The sequence below is a fragment of the Phycodurus eques genome, chromosome 13 (genome assembly GCF_024500275.1).
Source record: "Phycodurus eques isolate BA_2022a chromosome 13, UOR_Pequ_1.1, whole genome shotgun sequence".
In the NCBI taxonomy this organism is placed as follows: Eukaryota; Metazoa; Chordata; class Actinopteri; order Syngnathiformes; family Syngnathidae; genus Phycodurus; species Phycodurus eques.
This window is the reverse complement of record NC_084537.1, coordinates 3,096,954-3,114,596: the sequence shown is the minus strand read 5'-3', so window position 1 is coordinate 3,114,596 and position 17,643 is coordinate 3,096,954. Positions and strand designations below refer to the sequence as shown.

Here is a 17,643-nt window from a genome sequence, read left to right as displayed (position 1 = left end):
CAGGGTCCTCAAGGGTGCATGGGAGTTTGCTCCACCAGTCTACATGTGTTTTGTGGACTTGGAAGAAGGCGTTAAGACCGCGTCACTCGGAGAGTTCTTTGGGGGGTGCTTCGGGAGTAAGGGGTACCGAACCTACTGATACGGGCTGTTTGGTCCCTGTACGCCTGGTGTCAGAGTTTGGTCCGCATTGCTGGCAATAAGTCGGGCCAGTTTCCGGTGAGGGTTGGACTCTGCCAAGGCTGCCCTTTGTCACTGATTCTGTTCATAACTTTAATGGACAGAATTTCTAGATACAGCCGAGGCGTAGAGGGGGTCCTTTTTGGTGGCCTCAGAATTACATCTCTGCTACTTGCAGATGATGTGGTTCTGTTGGCTTCATCAGCCGTGATCTCCAGGATGAGATCCTGCCCCAAGTGGAGGAGTTCAAGTATCTTGGGGTCTTGTTCACGAGTGAGGGAAGAATGGAACGGGAGCGAGACAGGCGGATCGGTGCAGCGTCTGCAGTGATCCGGACTTTGTATCGGTCCATTGTGGTAAAGAAGGAGCTAAGACGAAGAGCGAAGCTCTCAATTTACCGGTCGATCTACATTCCTACCCTCACCTATGGTCACGAGCTGTGACCAAAAGAACGAGATCTCGGATACAAGCGGACAAAATGAGTTTCCTCCGCAGGGTATCCGGCCTCTCCCTTCGAGAGGGTGAGAAGCTCGGTCATCCGGGAGGAGCTCAGAGTAGAGCCGCTGCTCCTCCACATTGAGAGGAGCCAGATGAAGTGGCTGGGGCATCTGATTCGGATGCCTCCCAGACGGCTCCCTGGTGAGGTGTTACGACCACGTCCCACCGTAAGGAGACCCCGGAAAAGACCCAGGACACACTGGAGAGACTACCTCTTTCAGCGGGCCTGGGAATGCCTTGAGATCCCCCCGGAAGAGCTGGATGAAGTGGCTGGGGAGAGGGAAGTCTGGGCGTCGCTGATAAATTTACTGCCCCTCGCGACCCGACCTTGGATAAGCGGGAGAAAATGGATGGATGTATAGTCAAGAGGTCAAAACCTCCTGTTAAATTGTAAATCTCTATATCTTTATCAGATGCAGGTTACTTAAATCTACAAAGTATTTATACTAAAAAAAAAATACTGTTAAATCACGTCATTTTAAACTGCCAAATTTACATCATGCTGTTTGCCAAAGTTGCCAAAATGTGACATCACAGGGTCCCTCCTTCGAGTGAAAGGAAGTGACGTGAGATCACAGCCAATGCTACTAGCAAGCACATTTCCTTGCATTTGAGCAAGCCTCGTTTGTTAAAAATAGATCGGTAGGAACTGCAACCGTGTCAAGCTGTTAGCATCAAAGGTAAGTATGCAGATTCATTTCCCCCTGTTAACCCTGCCTCAGCAAAACTATTCCACAGGCTGTCGCAAGCCGACCGGGGCACTCTGGTAGCTAGCTGCTAGCCACTAACGCCGGCGAGCTAGCGCCGTATTCTCCCATTTAATCAATGACGGCATAATCAATTTTGCTTATTAAAATAGCGATTGAACATGATTTAAGAATGGTGTTGTGTTGATGTTGGTGGAAACAGTATATGTTGGAAATATAAATTGCGGTAAGGACAGCATCCAGTAAAGGTCTGGTGCCAGGGCTGATATCGGCGATAGCTGGCCGGCGGCTGCAGCAGTATTACTTGTAAAGGAAGCCTTGAAGAGCTGCCCTGGAGAGGCACTTCAAAATAAAAGCCTAACAATTCTCAGGGCATCGAATTGATCGTATCTGGACTGTTCTGTTTGTCCAATTGTGATCGATTCAATGCTCTAGACCGGGGGTGTCAAACTCATTTTTGTCACGGGCCACATCGTAGTTATGACTTCCCTCGGCGGGCCACTACAACTGTGAACCCATATAAATGAAAGAGTACCTCATATACTGTAATTACATACAGTATACACAACACATTGTTGAATATCCAGTTTTGAAATCAGAAGCCGATAAAAACTGTTTTTTTTTACTATCACATTTCTTTTCAAAGTGGGATTGGTAACAAAAAAATGCTTGCAAATATCTCAATGGGATTACACCAGAACACAATGAGCAATTTTGATTTGCTTTCGCTGGCCACATAAAATGATGTGGCGGGCCGGATCTGGCCCCCGGGCCACCAGTTTGACACCTATGCTCTCGGGTGAAATAAAGAATGAAATACCCTGGATGAATGAGAATATTCACAGGCTAAAGGCTAACAAGGCATTGATGTCCAATTGTGGGGCTTTTATTTTGAAGTTGGCAGTTGCCTTTTGCTGGTGGTGTTGTTTATTTTTATTTATCCATTTTATTTTTTTCAATGCCATGTTGCTAAATATGAAAGATTTTGTTGCGGCTGGCTTAACTTTGACTTTTTGACTAGAGTTGCACAGGTTGAACTCAAACTAGCTAAAATATTGTCCGAACCATTATGTAATCAACCCGTAGTTCTGCTAGTTACCTCAGCATACAAGGGGAGCCTGATATCCTCATTGGTAATGAGACGTTTGCGAGGGCACATGTGACATTAATTTCAGTCAACAGCAGAGGGCGATATTCACCAACATGGATGCCTCCTGGAATAGGTGAAAATTGATGAATTTACCGGTTTAATTCTTATTCCACAAACACAATCTTAATCAGAATACCACGTTTAGACTAGTGGGAGGACATACATATTTTGCCCGCAAATGTTTTCCTTTTCTTCCGCTTTATGTTCCACATGTGACTTTTTGATGTGTCAGTTTTACTTATATGATGTCAGTTTTACTTATGGTTTTCTTCTGAACAATGGGTAGTGTTAGATAAATGTATACAGTAAAGTGTTCATGACTCCCTTTCTTCGACACCACAACAGCTTACATTGTGGAAATATTTGCTTGAAAAATGGATAAATGTTGTTAGAAACGATCGAAGAGAAAAGGGGAAATAGACATTTTTCTACCGTTTCTGCGATATACTGATCGCCATATTGCTCAGCACAAACCTGAGGTACCACATACATTTATACAATGATTTATTTTTCTTTTTTTTCACATTGGCGGTTTGATGCAAAAAGTGAGCGTGTTTAAGATTTACCTTAATCTTCAAATTTAAAATTACATTTAAAAATAAATAAATCAATAAAATATTCATGATTTTCCAAAGCCACAGGGAGCCAGAGCAGAGGGATGCTGCAGCAGGAAGATGAATGAACCACTTGTTTGACGATTTAATTTCCCTCCTGGGATGAATAAATGGGATCTGCCTTTCTGTATGTCTGCCTGTCCGTCCATCTATCTATATAGGGATGAGTACTGGACATTTTTCAGATTATTGGTAAAGTAAAACAGAAAACCACTTATTTTCTTCCACCTTTACAAGTTAATAGTACAATCACAAAAGCTACTTCGTATTGGTCTATCACATGAAATTCCAATAGAATACAATCATGTTTGTGGGTGTAATGTGACAAAATGTGTAAAATTAAAGGGGTATTCGTACTTTGCATACTATCTGTCCCAACTCTTTTTTTTTTCTTTTTTTTCTCCCCCCCACCCTGTTAAAGGACGTCACTCTGGACCTGATGGAACTGACATTTAAGGACCAGTACATCGGCAGGGGTGACATGTGGAGACTAAAAAAGAGTTTGGTAGGGTTTTAAAAAATATACATCAGGATTTAATCTGTTGTAAGTCATTGGTACATTTTATTTTGTTTTCCCTATTGAAGGTGAGCACATGTGCATACGTGTCACAGAAAGTGGAGTATGCTGGAGTCAGGTATGTTAGTACTATGTACAGTGGACTAGGGCTGGGCGATATGGCTGAAAAGGGAATCATGATACTCGTAATTCATATCAGTCTGTTTTTGTTTCTATTCAAAATAAGACTCCAGAGAAAAAAGGCTGAATTTAGATTTAATTTGCAGTCTTTAACCTTTAAAAAGAGGGCAACACTACTATTATCCCAGATTTTGTTGTTGTTGTTTTTTTTCAATCATCCATTTGGGAGCTGGAGACAAATCCATTTCTTGGAGACACTAGATCACCCCAGGACTCTCCACCAGGTCTACCCCAGTGCTCAGACCAGAACTGGCCTGGTCTTGTGATAGCAAATCCATGGATCATTTTATACTTGAGACTATGCACGACATGGAAACACTGACCCCCAACCGGGGAACAATGAGTCCCTGCAACTTATCATCGCGGAATACAGATACAGTAATCCTCCGCTATATCACGGTTCTTGCCTCACGGTCCCGCTACATTGCTTTTTGAACAATGTTTTTGTGTGATCCAATGCGCTTGCTCTCTCTCAGTATGTGTTTAAGCCTGTCATGATCGCACATTTTTTAAGATGTTTTCCGAAAAACTATCACGACAAATGATTGTATCGCTGTTTTTTATGCCACTATGATATTGCAGTATAATAATTCAAATACATACTTTTCAGAATCAGCTTTTAATTCGAATAATAATGAACATTAACATTGTAATATAAAATAATAAATAAAATATCTTAAATAAGACAAAAAATAAAACAGACTCAGGGTCTGTTCCCAAAAATTGCACTTTTACAAATTTGGCACAGAGGTATAAACAGTCATTAATGCCTAAACAGGCAATATACTGCCAATCAAGTTTCCAGTTAAGAAAAAGTGCAAAATATAGCAACATTAATAACACAAGTAGACCAAAGCAACCTGTTTTGATTAAAGATTTATACTTTTCAAAAGTCTGTATCTTTTCTTGAAACGCTGCTTTGTCAACAAATTGGGTGGGATGGTTGTGTGCTGGAATCCAAAATGTTCCCACATTATTGCAGTGGCGTAAGGCTTTGGAACTAATTCCATTAACTGTGCAGCTACCGGCTCGCCGTCAGAAAACTTAGCTTTGTGTAGCCGAGCGCCCGCATTCTCAAACGCACGCGCACACATAAACGCACACACACGGCCAATCAGAGGGAAGGGCCCCACTCTTCACGATCTCTGCTCTTCACGATCTCTGATTGGTTTAGAGACCACGATGATGAAACCCTTTGTGTATCAAAAATCTATTATGCTTGTGGGCAGAAGTTCCGCCTCTGTGTCCTTGATCATCCAAACACAAATCTAATAGCATTTGTGAATGACTGGGTAAAAGAACTCCGGAAATCATTTTATTTTCGTCAAAAAAAATATATATATTTATAGTATGCATATTATTCATTGAATTGTAGCGTCTCTTTATGACAACAAATGATTAATTTTGGCTAAAAATAGCTCTCCATTCACGTAGATATGAACACTAGATATGCCGACGAGCCTGTGTAACGGCCATGTTGGGGGGAGGTCGTCGTTCCCATAAAAGGCAATGTATGGACACTGAAATTAAGTAGTAAAATGCTCATTTCTCAACCGGTTTTTATGACGGTTACCATTTTGTCAACGCCAAACCGAATGAAAAAGAATAGTATCCAGCAAATGTCAAAATGGTTAATGATCGGAACTGACATTATGGGTTGGGCGGAAGTGGCGTCACTGGCCCTGACATGGCCGTGTGCCGGAAGTGCTGTGGTTGGTCTGACTGGAAACTGAAAGTGACGTCATCGGTTGTGACATAATCGGTTGTTGTTGGAAGTGTTGTTACCAGGAACCGAAAATCAGACCGGAAATCGGAAGTGGCGTTGGAAATCCCCCAACCGGAAACACTCACAACACCCGGTGATAGATTGATAACACACTTGTCAATAGATTTACGACTTCTGGGAGTGAACAAGTCCCCCCCCCCCCCCCGCAGTGGGCCCCCCTCCGAAAATTACATTGACCCCTACCACCTGCAGGGGGCCTCTTTACCCCAAAGTGGACCCCCGTCTCTTCCAGTCACAACCTCACCCCCCCAGTCTGAAATATCCACAGTCGATCATGATTTGGGGTGGAATGTCCAGTGCAGGTGTTGGTAAACTCTGCTTTCTTCAATCCAAGGTCAGCGCAACGGTCTACCAGAATGTTTTAGAGGACTTCATGATTCGTTCTTCTGAGGATCTGTATGGAGATATTCAGTGGGTACGGAAAGTATTCAGACCCCCTTACATTTTTTCACTCTTTGTTATATTGCAGCCATTTGCTAAAATGATTTGTTAATTTTTTCCCTCAATGTACACACAGCACCCCATATTGACGGAAAAAAACGGAATTGTTGAAATTTTTGCAGGTTTATTAAAAAGGCAAAACTGAAATATCACACAGCCATGAGTAGTCGGACCCTATGCACTCATATTTAACTCTGGTGCTGTCCATTTCTTCTGATCAACCTTGAGATGGTTCTATACCTTCATTGGAGTCCAGCTGTGTTTGATTATACAACCCCAATTCCAATGAAGTTGGGACGTTGTGTTAAACATAAATAAAAACAGAATACAATGATTTGCAAATCATGTTCAACCTGTATTTAATTCAATACACTACAAAGACAATATATTTAATGTTCAAACTGATCAACTTTATTGTTTTTAGCAAATAATCATTAACTTAGAATTTTATGGCTGCAACACATTACAAAAAAGCTGAGGAATGCTCATCAAACACCTGTTTGGAACATCCCACAGGTGAACTAATTGGGAACAGGTGGGTGCCATGATTGGGTATAAAAGGAGCTTCCCTGAATTGCTCAGTCATTCACAAGCAAAGATGGGGCGAGGTTCACCTCTTTGTGAACAAGTACGTGAGAAAATAATTGAACAGTTTAAGGACAATGTTCCTCAACGTACATTTGCAAGGAATTTAGGGATTTTGTCATTTACGGTCCATAATATCAAAAGGTTCAGAGAATCTGGAGAAATCACTGCATGTAAGCGGCAAGGCCAAAAACCAACATTGAATGCCCGTGACCTTCGATCCCTCAGGCGGCACTGCATCAAAAACCAACATCAATGTATAAAGGATATTACCACATGGGCTCAGGAACACTTCAGAAAACCAATGTCAGTAAATACAGTTTGGCGCTACATCCGTAAGTGCAACTTGAAACTCTACTATGCAAAGCAAAAGCCATTTATCAACAACACCCAGAAACGCCGCCAGCTTCTCTGGGCCAGAGCTCATCTAAGATGGACTGATGCAAAGTGGAAAAGTGTTCTGTGGTTCGACGAGTTTTTGGAAATTGTGGACGACGTGTCCTCCAGGCCAAAGAGGAAAAGAACCATCCGGACTGTTATGGGTGCAAAGTTCAAAAGCCAGCATCTGTGACGGTATGGGGCTGAGTTAGTGTCAATGGAATGGGTAACTTGCACATCTGTGAAGGCACCATTAATTCTGAAAGGTACATACAGGTACATATGCTGCCATCCAAGCAACGTCTTTCAGCAAGACAATGCCAAACCACATTCTGCATCTGTTACAACAGCGTGGCTTCATAATAAAAGAGCGCGGGTACTAGACTGGCCTGCCTGCAGTTCAGACCTGTCTCCCAATGAAAATGTGTGGCGCATTATGAAGCGTAAAATACGACAACGGAGACCCCGCATAGTTGAATAGCTGAAGCAGTACATCAAGCAAGAATGGGAAAGAATTCCACCTACAAAGCTTCAGCAATTTGTGTCCTCAGTTCCCGAACTTACTGAATGTTGTTAAAAGAAAAGGTGATGTAACACAGTGGTAAACATGACCTGTCCCAGCTTTTTTGGAACGTGTTGCAGTCATACAATTCTAAGTTAATGATTATTTGCTGAAAACAAAGTTTATCAGTTTGAACATTAAACATCTTGTCTTTGTAGTGTATTCAATTAAATATAGGTTGAACATGATTTGCAAATCATTGTATTCTGTTTTTATTTATGTTTAACACAACGTCCCAACTTCATTGGAATTGGGGTTGTACATATTGGACTGGATTTGGAAAGCCACACACCTGTCAATATAAGACCTTACAGCTCACAGTGCATGTCAGAGCAAATGAGAAGCATGAGGTCAAAGGAACTGCCTGAAGAACTCAGAGACAGAAGTGTTCCTAGAGCTGGCCGGGGGGAGACGAGCCTTGGTGAGAGGTAAAGAAGAACCCAAACATCACTGTGGTTGAGCTCCAGATGCAGTTAGGAGATGGGCGAAAGTTCTAGAAAGTCAACCATCACTGCAACCCTCCACCAGTCGGGGCTTTATGGCAGAGTAGCTCGACGGAAGCCTCTTCTCAGTGCAAGACACATGAAAGCCTGCATGGAATTAGCTAAAAAAAAAAAAACACCTGAAGGGCTCCAAGATGAAATAAGATTCTCTGCTCAGATGAGACCAGGATAGAAATTGTTGGCCTTAATTCTAAGTGGCAGGTGTGGAGAAAATCAGACACTGCTCATCACCTGTCCAATACAGTCACAACAGTGAAGCATGGTGGTGGCAGCCCCATGCTGTGGGTTTGTTTTTCAGCTGCAGGGACAGGGAGACTGGTTGGAATCAAAGAAAAGATGAATGCGGCCAAGTACAGGGATATCCTGCAGGAAAACCTTCTCCAGAGTGCTCAGAACCTCAGACTGGGCCGAAGGTGCACCTTAATAAAAGACAATGACCCTAAGCACACAGCTAAAATACTGAAGGAGTGGCTTCAGAACAACTCTGTGACTGTTTTTGAATGACCCAGTCAGAGCCCTGACTTAAACCCAATTGAGCATCTCTGGAAAGACCTTAAAATGACTGCCCACCAACGTTCACCATCCAACCTGGCAGAACTGGAGAGGATCTGCGTGGAGGAATGGCAGATAATCCCCAAATCCAGGTGTGAAAAACTTCCATAATTCCCAAAAAAACTCATGGCTGTATTAGCTCAAAAGGGTGCTTCTACTAAATACTGAGCAAAGGGTCTGAATACTTATGGCTGTGTGATATTTTATTTTTTATTTTTTAATAAGTTAGCAAAAATGTCAATTGTTTTTTCTGTCAATATGGGGTGCTGTGTGTACATTAAGGAGGAAAAAAAATGAACTTAAATGATTTTAACAAATGGCTGCAATATAACAAAGAGTGAAAATTTTAAGGGGGTCTGAAAACGTTCCGTGCCCACTATACATTATTCCGTTTTCCTATAAACCAAGCAAATACATCATCTTAATTTTTCTGCAGGACCGACCTCGAAGGCGTGTCTGCGCATGCTCAGTCTTTGACCTAACACACTGCTGACACAATATTAAAGCATATTTATTTTCAGCTTCATTAACAAATTACGGGTGATGCTTTTGTTACTTTCATTGTATATAGCTACACAATGTCATATACACTACTCCTGATGCAATTATTCCGCTCACTTTACTCCAATATGATATTATTTTCATCCTTGTACTCTGTTGTTACAGTCATAAATATAGTGCCTTAAATTCTCTAGCGACCTGAAGGGTACACTGGTGACTAATAGATGAATTATATTCTGTCGTGAAAACCCCTCCCAAACCACCTGGGTGGTCAATAAACAGACAAACAAGGCAAGGTCTCGTCACACACTTGACTCAGGGTAAGGGATCCATTGAGTTCGTTCTGGACGAGGCTGTACCTGACTGAGGCTGTGATGGCCAACGTGCGTGCGTGCGTGCGTCCCTCCCTCCTTTAGGATGAAAGAGAGCTCATGAGACTTTCATACATAAGCTTCCGGCATTCCAAAGTCTCCAACCCATCCATACGTTACAGCCAATATATTTCCAAGTTACTTAAAAAAACCTGCTCAGGCTTTTTTTTGCCATTAACTATATTTTTATTTTATCAGCATTAATATCATTTTCAAAATGAGTAGGTTAATACAGTACTTATAAATAGTCTATTTAGCCTTATCCTAAGCGGAACAGATGGTCTCAAAACGGGGATAGGATGATACAGTATGATCAAAAAGCTGTATTCCGTTATGAATTGAATTTTCCTGTTTTCTATGAAAAAAATAAAGTAAAATAAAACAATCAGTATTTAACAGTTTACCTTTAGTTTTAAACCCAGACTGTAGAGCAACAAATGCGTGCTTGAATAATTTATTAATGCAATTAGTAAACACATGCAGACTTATTAACATCCATAATTTGAGGTTTTAAGGCTTTTGACAGGATTTTTTTCACAGCTGAACTTTTAAAATCCATATTTTATAATTGTCAATTAAAAAAATACGACTTCCATGCTTCTCCCAAGTTTGAACAACAAATCTGTTACATCATTGGCATTTCATGTTTATTTCATCATTTCAAGAAGACAGATTCATCGTGTTATCAGTAATGCGATTGTTACACTGCTGACTTACTAACATCCACGAATTAGGTTTTTCAGAGGTAACCCAACAACAATGGGTTACCTCTTTTTCCCTATGATGTCTTGTTTATTGCCCTGGCAAACCCCTATAAATCGAAAGTCACGGGACCAGACCAGGAAAACGGGGTAATGAGGAAAAAGATACAATATTACTCTAGCTAACTTTAGATTTGAATGTATTTTATCCATCGCAGTACAAGTTTGAATTTATAATTTGAAATAAACTTTTTAAAATATAGTCTGGGCTCATGTTTGTTACAGTCAATCCAAGAAAATCCGAAAAAGAAATTCAGCTAGGGTATGTTTTATTGGTAAGAACTCATGTAACATCAGATAAGGTTAACACATCTTCATCATGATGTCGATGTCATTCACCTTGTAGTATTTAGAATTTAAGAAGCCCTCCTGAAGCTATAGTTAAACTCAAAAGATTTAGTTTAACTAGATGTCACTTGAAATGGAGGGGAATTCCACACGTTGTGCTTTCCTTTGACCTAAAACGGAATCCACTACACAAGACTATTTCAAATTATTAAGTACTAGGAACCACCCTCTTCTTTCATTCGTCTTCCGTACTGCTTATCCTCACTAGGGTCCCGGGCGTGCTGGAGGCTATCCCAGCTAACTCTGGGTGAGAGGTGGGGTACACCGTGAACTGGTCGCCAGCCAATCGCAGGGCACATACAGACAAACGACCATTCACACCTACGGGCAGTTTAGACTCTTCAATTAACCTAGCATGCATGTTTTTGGAATGTGGGAGAAAACCCACACAGGCATGGGGAGAACATGCAAACTCCTGACAGACGAGGCCGGGATTTGAACCCTGGTCCTCAGAACTGTGAGCCGGATGTGCTGACCAGTCGCCCACTGTGCCGCCCCACCCTCATCATATAACCTAATTTTGCTGATCAGACCGTAAAATGCAAGTTTATTGATACTTCACGTATTAACGCCAAGAAACTTATTAGAAAACACACCTGATCTGATTAGAAAGATGAACAGTCAACACATTTGTCAGAAGCAGCGGAAGCGGGTCCATCGCTAGAGGAATAGTACATTACAGTCTGGGTTTAAAACTAAATGAAAACTGTTAAAATACTGATTGTTTTTTTGATTATACTGTATCATCCTATCCCTGGTTTGAGACCATGTGTTCCGCTTAGGATTAGGCTAAATAGACTCAGTACTCTATTAACATACTCATTGTGAAACATATTGATGCTGATAATAAATTAAAAATCTAGTTAATGGCATAAGTAGCCTTAGAAGGTTTTTGAAGTAACTTGGAATTATATTGGCTGTAATGTATGTATGTGGGTGATGGGTTGGAGACTTTGGAATTCCAGCAGCTGATGTATGAAAGTCTCATGAGCAAAATTAAGCTGACGTATTTGCTTGGTTTATAAGAACATGGAATACAAGGATAAAAAGTCACTCAGTCGTCACACCTGGAGACAACGGGTCGACATATTGACTAGCCGTATGACCATGGGTGAGTTTCATATGAATTTATAGATTGTAAACATTCGATGAAATTTTGAAATGCATATGCTATGAATTAACAAGCGGGTGGGAGCTTGTTAAGTGGCGCAGAGCAGGTGTGGGTATACTTGTTGCCCCTCGGCTCAGCGCCTGTACGTTGGTGTTCACCCCAGTGGACGAGAGTGTAGCCTCCCTCCGCCTTCGGGTCGGGGGACGGGTCCTTACTGTTGTTTGTGCATATGCACCAAACAGCGGTTCAGAGTACCCACCCATTTTGTAGTCTTTGGAGGGGGTGCTTGAGAGCGCTCCCTTTGGGGACTCCATTGTTCTGCTGGGGGACAACGACAGTGAGACCTGGAAGGATGTGATTGGGAGGAACGCCCCCCCCTCAGAATCCGAGTGATGTTCTGTTATTGGACTTCTGTGCTCATCACGGATTGTCCATAGCGAACACCATGTTAAAGCATAAGGGTGTCCATACGTGCGCTTGGCACCAGGGCACCCTAGGTCGCAGTTCGATGATCGACTTTGTGGTCGTGTCAACGGACTTGTGGCCGCATGTCTTGGACACTCTGGTGAAGAGAGGGGCGGAGCTGTCAACTGATCACCACCTGGTAGTGAGTTGGCGCCGATGGTGGGGGAAGATCCCCGTCCGACGTGGCAGGCGCCCAAACGTATTGTGAGGGTCTGCTGGGAATGTCTTGCAGAATGCCCTGTCAGAAAGAGTTTCAACTCTCACCTACGACAGAATTTTGCTCACGTTCCGGGGGAGCCGGGGGACATCGAGTCCGAGTGAACCATGTTCCGCGCCTCCATTGCTGAGGCGGCCGACTGGAGCTGTGGCCGTAAAGTGATCGGTGCCTGTCATGGCGGCAATCCCCGAACCCGTTGGTGGATACCAGCGGTGAGGGATGCGGTCAAGCTGAAGAAGAGTCCTATCGGGTTATTTTGACCTGTGGGACTCCTGAGGGCAGCTTATGGGTACGGGGTGGCCAAGCGGAATGCAGCTTTGGTGGTCACTGAGGCAGAAACTTGGGCGTGAGAGGAGTTCGGTGAGGCCATGGAGAACGACTTCTGGACGGCTTCAAGGAAATACTGGTCCACCCTCCGGCGTCTCAGTAGGGGGAATCAGTGCACCGTCACCACTGTGTATAGTGGGGATGGGGCGCTGCTGACCTCAACTTGGGAAGTTGTGAGGCCGTTGGGAGAATACTTCGAAGACCTCTTCAATTCAACCCACACACCTTCCCATGAGGAAGTAGAATCTCAGGTTTCTGAGGCAGGCTCTCCTATCTTTGGAGTTGAGGTCACCGAGGTGGTGAAAAAGCTCCTCGGTGGCAAGGCCCTGGGGATGGATGTGATTCGCCCAGAGTTCCTATAGGTTCTGGATGTTGTAGGGCTGGCCTGGTAGACACGCCTCTGCAACATCGCGTGGACATCGGGAACAATGCCTCTGGATTGGCAGGGGGTGGTGGTCCCCCTTTTTTAGAAGGGGGACCGGAGGATGTGTTCAAACTACAGGGGGATCACACTCCTCAGCCTCCCTGGTAAGGTCTATTCAGTGGTGCAGTGGTGCTGAAAAGAAGGGTCCGTCGGGAAGTCGAATCTCAGATTCAGGAGGAGCAGTGTGGTTTTCGTCCTGGCTGTGGAACAGTGGACCGGCTCTTCGCCCTCGGCAGGGTCCTCGAGGGTGCAACGGAGTTCGCCCAACCAGTCTACATGTGTTTTGTGGCCTTGGAGTGGTGTCAGAGTAAATGGAACACATTTCCAGTGAGGGTTGGACTCCGCCAAGACTTCCCTTTGTCACTCATTCTGTTCATAACTTTCATGGAAAGCAGTCGAGACGTAGAGGTGGTCCGGTTTGGTGGCCTCAGTATTGCATCTCTGCTTTTTGCAGATGATGTGGTTTTGTTGGGTTCATCAAGCCCTGATCTCCAACTCTCACTAGAGCGGTTCGCAGCCGAGTGTGAAGCGGCTAGGATGAAAATTAGCACCTCCAAATCTGAGACCATGGTCCTCAGTCGGAAAAGGGTGGAGTGCCCTCTCCAGGTCGGGGATGAGATCCTGCCCCAAGTGGAGGAGCTCAAGTATCTTGGGGTCTAGTTCACGAGTGAGGGATGAATGGAACGGGAGATTGACAGGCGGATCGGTGCAGCGTCTGCAGTGATGCAGGCTTTGTATCGGTCCGTTGTGGTGAAGAAGGAGCTAAGCCGAAAGGCGAAGCTCTCAATTTACCAGTCAATCTACATTCCTACCCTCACTATGGTCACAAGCTATGGGTCGTGACCTAAAGAACAAGATCCCGGATACAAAATGAGTTTCCTCCGCAGAGTGTCCGGACTCTCCCTTAGAGAGTATGAAAGCTCGGTCACCCGCGAGGGGCTCAGAGTAGAGCCGCTGCTCCTCCACATTGAGAGGAGCCAGATGAGGTGGCTCGGGCATCTGATTAGGATGCCTCCTGGATGCCTCCCTGGTGAGGTGTTCCGGATACGACCCACCGGAGACCCCAAGGATGACCCAAGACACGCTGGAAAGACTGTGCTCAGGATACCCCCGGAAGAGCAGAATGAAGTGGCTGGGGAAAGGGAAGTCTGGGCTTCCCTGCTAAAACTACTGCCCCCGCGACCTGACCTCGGATAAGCGGATGAAAATGTATGGATGATTGTTTTATGTTCCATATTTATAGTTTTGGACCGAAAATGATTGCCTGTGAAGTGAAATGTGTTGAAAACAATTGAAACCAACACTAGTTAGTTGATGAACATGGAAATGTTTAGATATTGTAATATCGTGTGCAGTGAATGGGTTTACTACATCAGTGGTACTGTAAATTGTGTAGATATACATTTGAACTGTCAAAAAGCATCATCCATAATTTCTTAATGAACATGAGAATAAATGTTTAAAAATTGTGACATTCAGTGTATTAGGTCAAAGACTGCATATACTCTGACACCCCTCTTTCAGGGCGGTCAGCTAGAAAATTTAAGATGATGTATTTGCTGTTGTTTATAAGAAAACAGAGTACAAGGATGACCTCCCATAAACATAAGGAAAGGAATCCCCTGTGGATTGTAACACTGTTTTCTATGCTCAACCAGCATTGCATGGGAAGAAGCCACACACAACCTTATAGATGCTAATTGGAAATGTGACTAACACGCCCCAAATGGAAGAACTGTAGAGGTGCAGGTGTCTGCTGTTTGCATGTTGCTATATGGATAGACGATAACATCAGTGTGACTGGTCAAGACTGAACATGTCTCGAGATGCCTTTCGTGGAGTTATGACAATTTGATTGTTTAAAACAATATATACTATGTTTATTGACATAAACACACCACCCTCAGATGTTGTGGGAACAAGGGATTTTCACATGAGAATTATGTCTTTCTGACAAGTTAATCTTTCAGATCTGCGTTATATCGACAGGGTTCTTGGGGCATGGCTGAGAACGTGTGGGGTGTGGTGTGAGGTTGTGACTGGAAGAGAGGGCACCCACTTGGGCAGCAGAACAATAGTTAGTATATATTTGACCACAAGTAACGTTATAAAAGTCATATTGTGTTCTTATTTTTGGACATGCAACAACTAGCCAATAGAACAAAATGCGAGAGGACAGGATGTGGGAAATGAGCAAACAAGTGCTATTGATGATTGGTGCAGTGGGATGCTTTTAGTGTCTAAACACCTGTAAGAACCTGTTTGTTGATATTTTAAAATAACCTGTGTTATTGTGAGTTGTCCAAGCACAAGCAATTACAGCCTATAGCGTGTCTCCGGAACTTATCAGTGAATGAGCACCAGATCACATGCATGTTCGTCAATTGGTCTACGGAGTTGCTGAGCCGGCACATCAGAATCAGGATCCTCTTTATTTGCCAAGTACTAAGTATTCGTAATAATACTAATAGCATGGAAAAGTTTATTTCTTTCCATAATTCCATTCAAAAAAGTTAAACTTTCATAGATTATCGGTTCAGGGCCCACAATTGAAACAATTTCAAGTATTTGTTCATTTTTACATAATTTGGGCTTCCAGCTCATGAAACCCACAAAATCATGAATTAAAAAAATTAGAACACTCTGAAGAAATCACCATTTAATAAATAAATTAGGGTCTCATTAAATCAATCAAAATATGGTACTTTCAAAATGATATGTTAATCTTCAGTACTTGGTTGGGAATCCCTTTGCTTTTAATCACTGCCTCGAGGCATTGAGGCAATCAGCCAGAGGCATTGCCTGGGAGTTATGGAAGCCAATATTTCCTGGCAGTTCTTCTTTGGTTCTGGGTCTGGTGCCCCTCATTTTCCTCTTGATAATACTCCATAGATTCTCAATGGGGTTTAGATCTGGCGAGTTGGCTGGCCAGTCAAGCACTGTGATTACATGGGCATCAAACCAAGTCATGGTGGTTTTGATCATGTATATGTGTAAATGTGGAGTCACTGAAATAACTTGGAACTCAATGTAATAATAAACATTTTATGAAAATTTTAAAATGCAAATCAGGCAGCACTGTGTATTAGTGGCCCAACCAAATAGAAAAAAAATAACAACTGGCCTGGACAAAAATTATTAATTCATTCATTCATCTTCCGTTCCGCTTATCCTCACTAGGGTCACGGGCGTGCTGGAGTTTTTCCCAACTATCTTCGATTCACTTGTTCATCCTGAACTCGTCGCCAGCCTATCGCAGGGCACATAGAAAGAAACAACCATTTGCACTCACATTCATATCGACGGGCAATTTAGGGTCTTCAATTAATGTATGTTTTTGGGATGTGGGAAGAAACCTGAGTGCCTGGAGAAAACCCACGCAGGCACAGGGAGAACATACAAACTCCACACAGGCTGGGCCGGGATTTGAACCCCGGTCCTCAAAACTATACTACTTATATTTTGTTGCACAACTTTTGTGCACAATCACTGCAATCCAATGATAATGAGACTTGTGCACCTGTCAACAGGTATTTTGGCCTCTTCCTCAGATGTTAACTCATTCAGCAGTCTCAGGTTTGAAGGGAGCCTTCTCCAGACTGCATGTTTTAGCTCCATAGAAGAGAACACTTTCCACTGAGAAACATGGAGGAGGCCCGGTTATGTTCTGGGGTCTTATTTTTGTTGCATCATACACAGATTGTGTTGCGACTCTAAAGGTGGATGGTAAAATTAAATCTCAAGACTATGAAAGCATTCTGAGCCAAAATGTGTTTCCAGGTGTCTTAGATGCAGGTCATGGGTCCTCCAACAGAATAATGACCAAAACAACAACAACAAAATACGAAGTTTAAGGGTAACAATAATTTTTTTGTCCAGGTAATCTGTTTAATAATTCTTGTTTGACCAAAAATAATAAAGGACTGCTTGATTTTCATCATTACTCTTATCAGTAGGACATTATGTCACTGTCGGATGTGGCTTTTTCTTTCAGGTAAGTGTATTCACAATTTTGTCCATACGTGTATTTGGTGTTCTAGATCCCAGGCAAGTGAACTCTGGGTGAAGGGGGAGAAAGTGACCTGTGGATACATCAGTGAAGACACTAGGGTAAGACAGTCTTTTATTTAGATCTGAACAGTGAACAGTGTAGAAACTGAATAAATTGATGGATTTCCATTAATATAGACAACCCCAATTCCATAGAAGTTGGGACGTTGTGTTAAACATAAAAACAGAATACAATGATTAGCAAATCATGTTCAACCTATATTTAATTGAATACACTACCAAAACAAGATATTCAATGTTCAAACTGATCAACTTTGTTTTTAGCAAATAATCATTAACTTAGAATTTTATGGCTGCAACACGTTTCAAAAAAGCTGGTAAAGGTGGCAAAAAAACACTGAAAAAGTTGAGAAATGCTCATCAAACACCTGTTTGGAACATCCCACAGGTGAACAGG

General features: G+C 42.8%; 1 protein-coding gene across 12 annotated transcripts in view; it reads left to right on the top strand.

The window, feature by feature from the left end:
* Window positions 1–17,643, top strand: part of depdc5 (DEP domain containing 5, GATOR1 subcomplex subunit) — a 222,700-nt gene that overhangs the window by 32,856 nt on the left and 172,201 nt on the right. For all 12 annotated transcript variants that reach the window (XM_061695209.1, XM_061695212.1, XM_061695211.1 and 9 more), the window contains 3 exons: window positions 3,568–3,651; window positions 3,732–3,781; window positions 17,216–17,285. In XM_061695209.1, the coding sequence (XP_061551193.1) occupies window positions 3,568–3,651; window positions 3,732–3,781; window positions 17,216–17,285 (204 nt within the window). The remainder of the gene's footprint in view (window positions 1–3,567; window positions 3,652–3,731; window positions 3,782–17,215; window positions 17,286–17,643) is intronic.